General features: G+C 46.4%; 1 protein-coding gene across 1 annotated transcript in view; it reads right to left on the reverse strand.

The window, feature by feature from the left end:
• NSMAF (neutral sphingomyelinase activation associated factor) overlaps positions 1-1325 on the reverse strand; it is a 57551-nt gene extending 56226 nt beyond the window's left edge. Inside the window, exon 1 of the mRNA XM_032316917.1 lies at positions 1151-1325. Within this exon, the coding sequence (XP_032172808.1) occupies positions 1151-1209 (59 nt within the window). The 5' untranslated portion in view covers positions 1210-1325. The remainder of the gene's footprint in view (positions 1-1150) is intronic.
• Between the last annotated feature and the right edge of the window lie 7461 nt (positions 1326-8786).

Below are 8786 nucleotides of genomic sequence, written 5' to 3' on the forward strand. Positions count from 1 at the left end.
CTTTGGCTTTCTTCTCCTGTTAATCTGTTTTATATATATTTCATTTAGTCCAGCTGGAAGACCTTCAAGGGTAAAGATTTTTTTCCTTCCCTACACCATCCATCACACAACAAGGTGACAGGCTAGCAGCACTCCTGGGTAACTTGCTCTGCAATCAAAATAACTGTAAAACGATTGATTCCTAGTTCCTTTTGGCACCTGGGACCACAGACCCCAAAATCAGCCAAGTTACTTCATTCACGAGAAATACACTTAGAGCAGAAGTGAGTTTTTTTGTGTGTTGTTTTGTTTTTACAAACGATTTCCTTTGGAGGCTGAGGATCAGAAACTAAAACGGTGCTGCTCTGAGATCATCTGAGCTTGGGCTCGTCCTGGGACCCCAAATCCTTACTGGTCCCCCTTACTGGGATCTGGGGATAATGACTATTGTGCCTCACGGAGCGTTCGAATGCAAAGCCTTCAAATACACTTAAATACAATGAGGCCCATTGCTTGGCAGAACAAGTTTGTGAGGTCGCTCTTGGCTTTTCTCAGGGGAAGGCCTTTCTTGCCAACCTCGCGGCCCAGCCGGGCAGGGAGCTGGGCAGGCCTTAGCCTTCCGTCCGAAGAAGTTGGCAGAAAAAGGCGCAGGGAAGCGAGGCATCCGCGTCTTCCCCGGTGCGGGCGGGGTGATCGGTGCCCGCACGGTGCGGCCCGGGCGGAACAACGCTGTGGCTCCCACGCAGTGCGGGGACCCGGCGCCGGTGACCCGGGGTCCAAGGGAGGCCGCCGGCCCGCGCGCCGCCAGCCGCTCCCCTCTAGAGAACGCCGGGGCTCGCGCTCGGGCCGGACGCCCGCGAGGGTGTCCGCGCCGGGACCCGCGCGGCCTCTTCCGGGTAAGCCGGGCCGCAGGAGCCGGGACCGGCGTCGCTCCGCCTGGGCTCGGCTGGACGCTGCCCCGACCCTGCCCCGGCTCCCGGGCTCCGGCCGCGACCCCCGCCCGGGCGCCCAGCACGCCCCGGGCCTCGGCCTTTGTGCCGGGGCCCCCACACCGGGCCGGGCTCTCGGACCCCCGCCGGCAACCCCGCTCCCGCCCCCGAGCAGGTCCCCGGCCCCGACCCCCGCTCCCGCCCTCCCCGCCTCCGCCCGCGGGTCCCGGGCAGGCGCTCACCGCTCCTTGGAGTAGAGCTGCAGCTGCTGCTCCCGCCGCTTCTTCCGGATAAACGCCATGGAGGGAGCGCAGCGCGCGGGCGCGCGGGGACGCACGGCTCGGGCGCCGCTGTCGTCCGCGAGGAGTCAGGGACGCGGCTGGGAGGCGGGTCCGGTGAGCCGGCCTGCAAGGTCCCGGCCGGGAGGGGAGCGCGGGCCGGGGCCTGGCTTCGCGTGCGGTGGCGGCGCTGGGCGCGCCACAGCCCGACCGCCCGACGCTGCGCCCCAGGGCCCGCGGCGTCCCGGCCGCGCTCAGCGGAGCATGTTCGCGTGGGGACTCCGGCGGCGCCGTGACTCAGGCCGGAGGAGGGGCGCTCGCTGACCCCGAGGCACTCGGGCCCCCGGGGGCCGGGGAAGGGCCGGGGCCAGCCTGCGGTCTGTCCTTGCACGGCGAGCGTTCCCTTTTCGCCACCCGCGGCACCGCGGCGTTTGTACTGTTGTACGCACGGAGACAGATGCTTGCCCATGAGCTACCCCGCTCTGCTGGCTGCGGGGACTCGAAATAACTGTTGGGCTCTCGATCTCTTGTAGCTGAAATACTCGGTCGCATGACTTTTTTCGCTTTTCCTAACAGCTTTCTTGAGATAGAACTCATGTGCCAACCAATTTACTCATTACAGTGTACCATTCGGTGGCTTTTAGTATAGTCACAGGTACCCCTCACTGTAGCTCCCCCAATACCCTTCAGTTATCACCCTCACGCTCCTAGCAAGCACTGATGAACTTTTCTGTGTCTATGAATTTACCTATTCCTGACATATCACGCAAATGCAATCATACCTTATGGAGCCTTTTGTGCCTGGCTTCTTTCATTTAGCATAACTTTTTCAGGTTCATTCATGTATCTGTACTTCATTCTTATTGCTGGAGAGTAGTCTAGTATGTGGATATACCACATGTTGTTAATTCATTCATCATTCGGCTATTATGAATCATGCTGCAAAAGAAATTGTACATGTTTTTGCATGGACAGATGTTTTCATGTCTACTGATTACATACCTAGGAGAGTCATGTGATAACTCTGTATTGAAATGTTTGGGAAACTGCCAAACTGTTTCCCAAAGTGGCTGCACCATTTCCACCAGCAGTATATAAGGGTTCCCAATTTCTTCAGTTGGCAACACTTGTTATTTTCTGATTTCTCCATTATAGCTATCCTAGTGGGCATGAGTGGTATCTCACCTTGGTTATGACTTTAATATATCCTGAGTCCGAGCCTGTGGTTGGAAAGGGATTCTTGAATAACAGACTTCTAAATTGTATATATGCTGACCCATCTAATATTGTCTTACAGATCAGGTTCTGCAGAATTCGATTTTTTAAAAAGATTTTATTTATTTATTTGACAGAGATCACAAGTAGGCAGAGAGGCAGGCAGGCAGGGCGAGGGGCTGGGGAGACAGGCTCCCTGCTGAGCAGAGAGTCCAATGCAGGGCTAGATCGATCCCAGGACTCTGGGATCATGACCTGAGCCAAAGGCATCGGCTTTAACCCACTGAGCCACCCAGCCAGCCCCAGAATCTAATTTTTAAAAGCTTCAAGTAAATGTGTATATCTACTGGATAGAACATGGCAGGACTCTGAAGAGAGGAGGGAGAGCCAAGACTAAAAGCCAGGGATGGATCTTACTGAGCTTCATCCCAGCAGCATTGGGAAAATGAAATGCACGAAGTGGGCACCCACTACAACCATTCTGGCATGAGTGAAGGTGAATGGATAGATACCCTGTAAGTTGGATTGAGTCCTTTCCATGTGCCCAGGTGCTGTGCAGAACCTGTAACTGTAAAAACATGTCAGAGATATTAGCCCAGTGCACTGATTGGAAATTGTGGCTAATTGGGGAATCCAGAAAAATACATGAACAGATACACAATGAAACAGGATAATAAAAGTTGCACAGAGGCACAACATGATGTCTTTCTATATGAGAAGTACTATAATAAGTATGAATTCAGAAGAGAGCCATCACTTTGGCTGGAATAAGGCAAGAAAACAGCATGCAGATTTTCTCCTCTTGTCATTTTAAAAGATTTTATTTATTTTCGAGAGGGATAGCATAAACGGTGGAGGGGGTGAGGGAAAGGGAGAAGTAGGCTCCCTGTTGAGCAGGGATCCTGACACAGGACTTGATCCCAGGACCCTGGGATCATGGCCTGAGCCAAAGGCAGATGCTTCATTGACTGAGTCACCCAGGCAGTTTAAGCTTTTCTCCTTTTAAACAATAAAGGGTCATGTGATTCTGCTAGGTGGAGAGTGACTATTTTTTCTTGACCAAACTTGAGCCAGGCCTCTCTGAGCTTTCTCGGCTGGGCCTCAACTGTGTCCTATAAAAACTACAGACTCCCAGCACAAATGATTTTGTCCACACTCCCCGCCACCACCACATTAAAATACTTAAACCAACACTAACATAGTTTCTAACAGCTCAAGGCCTCATTCCTGGGATGAGCCTAGCCTCCTTGTAAGGTCCCTGTCTGAGAAAGCTCAAGGCTGCCAAAAGAATTTACTGTTTGTAACACTTCACATAAGCCCTGGACTGCTGTTTCTTGGAACATTTACTAAAAAGGGCTTACAGTTGTAAATTCTTTCTCTGTACCTTTGAGGTAGACATATGTGTACCTTCTACAACTCAGGAGTGCCTTTCTCAAGGACTTGAAAGCCATTCCTTTGAAATGTAGTCATCAGGAAGGATCGGCTTCCATCTCCCAGTCCCCAAAGATAATTGCCGGCTAGAAGGTAGAGATACAGCGTCTACACTGAATAACCCTTTGTAATTTTTCACTTCCCTGGTTTTTATCTTTGACAAGAGGAGGGGAAGAAACGTACTCAAAGAGATTATTTTGAACAATAGCTCAGAAGAGAGATGTTTCTGCTGTCACAGAGTTTGTGTTTGGGAGAATTAAGACGGAACTGAGGTGGGAATCTCCTCAGCATTCCCACACTCCCCCCCCCACCCACTGAATCATCCACCCTGCTCCCTTACCTTCACTACTGCTATTTTGAGGTAAATTTGCTCCTACAAAAGGCAACTTTTCAACAATTTGTGAAATTGTTCTTCCTTTTCAACAGTTTAGCCTTTGTAATTATGCTTTGTCTCTTCTCCCTTTCTCTCTCTTGCTTTGTCTATTTTCCCTCACTTTTGAATCATCCCAACCAAATATAAATATACTTTTCAAAAAATGTTCCTTTAACTCCCTCCAGCTCCCCCATTCTTAGCAAACCTTTGTGAGACATCTGTCCATACATGTTGTCTTCATTTCCTCTCCTTCAAGCCATCCCAGCTGGGCTTCTGTTTCCACCCCTTGACCAGGGTGTTGTCAAGTCACAGCCTTCACTGGTCACTTTTCTACTTTCAACTCCCCTGAACTCTCAGCAGAGCTCAGCATCCTTGAATGTTGGATTCAACAGAGATCCTTGCTAGGAGCCCTTCCCTCCATGACTTCCAAGATCCCAGTTTCACTGTTTATCTCTTACCTTGCTTCTTCCCTTTTCTCAGTATCCTTGGTTGGTTTCTCTTCTGCCTAACTTCATAACATTGATTCTCTGCATTCACTGTACAGGTCATTCCAACCAGTGCCATGACTGGATGGGGTAAGGGCAGTAGGAACCAGTGCAAAGTCTTAGGTCCAGGTGTGTGTGAATTAAATTGAGTACCAAATTTCCAAGGCTCTACCATGTGAATATTGACCACGGAAGACATGAGGGAAAATTTCAGGAGATGCAGCACAGTAAACGACTTCCGTGAAGGATGAGTGAAAGATTACTTTGAAATGTGTGTCCCTCAGGAAATGGAAGTTTGGGACAGAACATTGGACTTCCAATAAGACCAAGTAAAGCCCTAAGGCCATCTTATCTTGATCTTCAGTTGCTTACAACTATTGTTTGAGGTGATGCCGCACACCTCAAATGAAGGTGATTTTGCATCCCAGGAAATATGGCGAAGCTCTGGGAGAGACCTCATCTCTCTATCCCTTCCCCCACTATCATCCTCATAAAACTCAGAAACAGTTCGGAGTTTCTTTGGAAACAGTTTCCAGTCAGAGCTATTTTGCAATCACAAAACACATTTTTGAACTCTGCGTAATATTTTTATTTTTATTTTACAGACTCTAAAAATTTCAAAGAGCTTTGTACTCAACAACAACAACAAAAAAACATTTTTTTTTTTTTTTTAAATTATGTTTGGGGGACGCCTGGGTGGCTCAGTTGGTTGAGCGGCTGCCTTCAGCTCGGGTCATGATCCCAGCATCCTGGGATGGAGTCCCACTTCAGGTTCCTTGCTCAGTGGGGAGCCTGCTTCTCCCTCTGCCTCTGCCTGCCACTCTGTCTGCCTGTGCTCACTCTCTCTGACAAATAAATAAATAAAATCTTTTTAAAAAAATAAAAAATAAAATTATGTTTGGTTGCAGATGAAGATTTGTACATTTATGTACCTCCCATTTGCAAGGAATCCATCATCAGCGTAAACAAAAACATTGTCCTTATCTATAAAATAGATTTCACTAATGCATATTTCTGAAGAATGTCTGCTTGAGTTATTTTTTTAAAAAAACTTATGAAGGCATATATATTTAATTATCACCCCTTCTTAAGTTAGAAGTGGTCACATACTTTTTTTACCCAGACAAAATGGCCAATCATCATTCTTTTTTTTAAGATTTTTTTAAATTTATTTTTTATTTTCAGCATAACAGTATTCATTATTTTTGCACCATACCCAGTGCTCCATGCAATCCGTGCCCTCTCTAATACCCACCACCTGATACCCCAACCTCCCACCCCCCGCACCTTCAAAACCCTCAGATTGTTTTTCAGAGTCCATAGTCTCTCATTTCACCTCCCCTTCAAATTTCCCCCAACTCCCTTCTCCTCTCTATCTCTCCATGTCCTCCATGCTATTTGTTATGCTCCACAAATAAGTGAAACCATATGATAATTGACTCTCTCTGCTTGACTTATTTCACTCAGCATAATCTCTTCCAGTCCCGTCCATGTTGCTACAAAAGTTGGGTATTCGTCCTTTCTGATGGAGGCATAATACTCCATAGTGTATATGGACCACATCTTCCTTATCTATTCGTCTGTTGAAGGGCATCTTGGTTCTTTCCACAGTTTGGCGACCGTGGCCATTGCTGCTATAAACTTTGGGGTTCATATGGCCCTTCTTTTCACTCCATCTGTATCTTTGGGGTAAATACCCAGGAGTGCAATTGCAGGGTCATAGGGAAGTTCTATTTTTAATTTCTTGAGGAATTTCCACACTGTTCTCCAAAGAGGCTGCACCAATTTGCATTCCCTCCAACAGTGTAAGAGGGTTCCCCTTTCTCCACATCCCCTCCAACACATGTTGTTTCCTGTCTTGCTAATTTTGGCCATTCTAACTGGTGTAAGGTGATATCTATCTATGAAAGACCCACAGCAAATATCATCCTCAATGGGAAAAAGTTTGCAGCCTTCCCGTTGAGATCAGGAACACGACAAGGATGCCCACTCTCACCACTCTTGTTCAACATAGTATTAGAAGTCCTAGCAATAGTAATCAGACAACAGAAATAGAAGGTATCCAAATTGGTAATGAAGAAGTCTCTCTTTGCAGATGACATGATTCTTTATATGGAAAACCCCAAAAGACTCCACCCCCAAACTATTAGAACTCATACAACAATTCAGCAACGTGGCAGGATACAAAGTCAATGTACAGAAATCAGTGGCTTTCTTATACACTAACAATGAAAATAAAGTTAGGGAAATTAGAGAATCGATTCCATTTACTATAGCACCAAGAACCATAAGATACCTGGGAATAAACCTAACCAAACAGGTAAAGGATCTATACTCGAGGAACTACAGAACACTCCTGAAAGCAATTGAAGAAGACACAAAACGATGGAAGACCATTCCATGCTCTTGGATCGGAAGAATAAACATTGTTAAAATGTCTATACTGCCTAGAGCAATCTATACTTTTAATGCCATTCTGATCAAAATTCCACCGGTATTCTTCAAAGAGCTGGAGCAAATAATCCTAAAATTTGTATGGAATCAGAAGAGACCCTGAATCGCTAAGGAAATGTTGAAAAACAAAAATAAAATGGGGGGGGGGCATCACGTTACCTGATTTCAAGCTTTATTACAAAGCTGTGATCACCAAGACAGCATGGCACTGGCATAAAAACAGACACATAGACCAGTGGAACAGAGTAGAGAGCCCAGATATAGACCCTCAACTCTATGGTCAAATAATCTTTGGCAAAACAGGAAAAAATAAATAGTGGAAAAAAGACAGTCTCTTCAATAAATGGTGCTGGGAAAACTGGGCAGCTATATGTAGAAGAATGAAACTCGACCATTCTCTTACACCATACACAAAGATAAACTCAAAATGGATAAAAGACCTCAATGTGAGACAGGAATCCATCAGAATCCTAGAGGAGAACATAGGCAGTAATCTCTTCGATATCAGCCACAGCAACTTCTTTCAAGATATGTCTCCAAAGGCAAAGGAAACAAAAGCAAAAATAAACTTTTGGGACTTCATCAAAATCAAAAGCTTCTGCACAGCCCAGGAAACAGTCAAGAAAAAAAAGAGGCAACCCACGGAATGGGAGAAGATATTTGCAAATGACAGTACAGACAAAAGGTTGATATCCAGGATCTATAAAGAACTCCTCAAACTCAACACACACAAAACAGACAATCATATCAAAAAATGAGCAGAAGATATGAACAGACACTTCTCCAGTGAAGACATACAAATGGCTAACAGACACATGAAAAAATGTTCATCATCACTAACCATCAGGGAGATTCAAATTAAGATTTTATTTATTTATTTGACAGAGAAAGAACACAAGCAGGGGGAGCAGCAGGGAGAGGGAGAAGCAGGCTCCCCGCTGAGCAAGGAGCCTGATGCGGGCTTGATCCAAGGACCCTGGGATCAGACCCAAGCCAAAGGCAAACGCCCGACTGACTGAGCCACCCAGGCACCCCCAATCATCGTTCTCTTGTATTTGTTATGTTTTGCTACCATTATGATTTGAAGCTTCCTGTTCTCTGCCTGAAATGCCAATTTACCTTTCACCCAACATTTCTCCCTGTTGAAATCCTACCTACTTAAGTCGCCACTAAAGACTTTGAGGCCTTCCCTAATGCACGCAGGTGGAATTAATCTCACCTCCATTCACTCAGTACATGTGTATTTCATACCAGTATATGTCAGACATCATAGTGGGCACTGGATAGTGACTTTACTCGAGGTCAAGGTCAGATGAAGATTTTAACAGTGAACCCAGTCTACTTCATAGTATTAGGGTCTCTCTCTCCATTTAGGTTGGATACTCTCTGGAAACAGGAACGGCGACATTCACTGCTCATCACAGTGTCTTGCACTCAGTGGTTGCTCAGTAACTGTTTTTGTCACCACTGTGTCTGCTATGATTTGTTGCACTATGAGTAATAGAAAACCCAGTCAACAGTTGAAGTTCTTTTTCTCACTACTGGCTTTGTTTGAACAGCTCGGTGGTATGATATGACTTTTCTCTTGGGTTTATAGCTGTATGGTCCGCAGATCACTGCTTGATCACCATGATCATACCCA

The sequence above is a fragment of the Mustela erminea genome, chromosome 16 (genome assembly GCF_009829155.1).
Source record: "Mustela erminea isolate mMusErm1 chromosome 16, mMusErm1.Pri, whole genome shotgun sequence".
In the NCBI taxonomy this organism is placed as follows: Eukaryota; Metazoa; Chordata; class Mammalia; order Carnivora; family Mustelidae; genus Mustela; species Mustela erminea.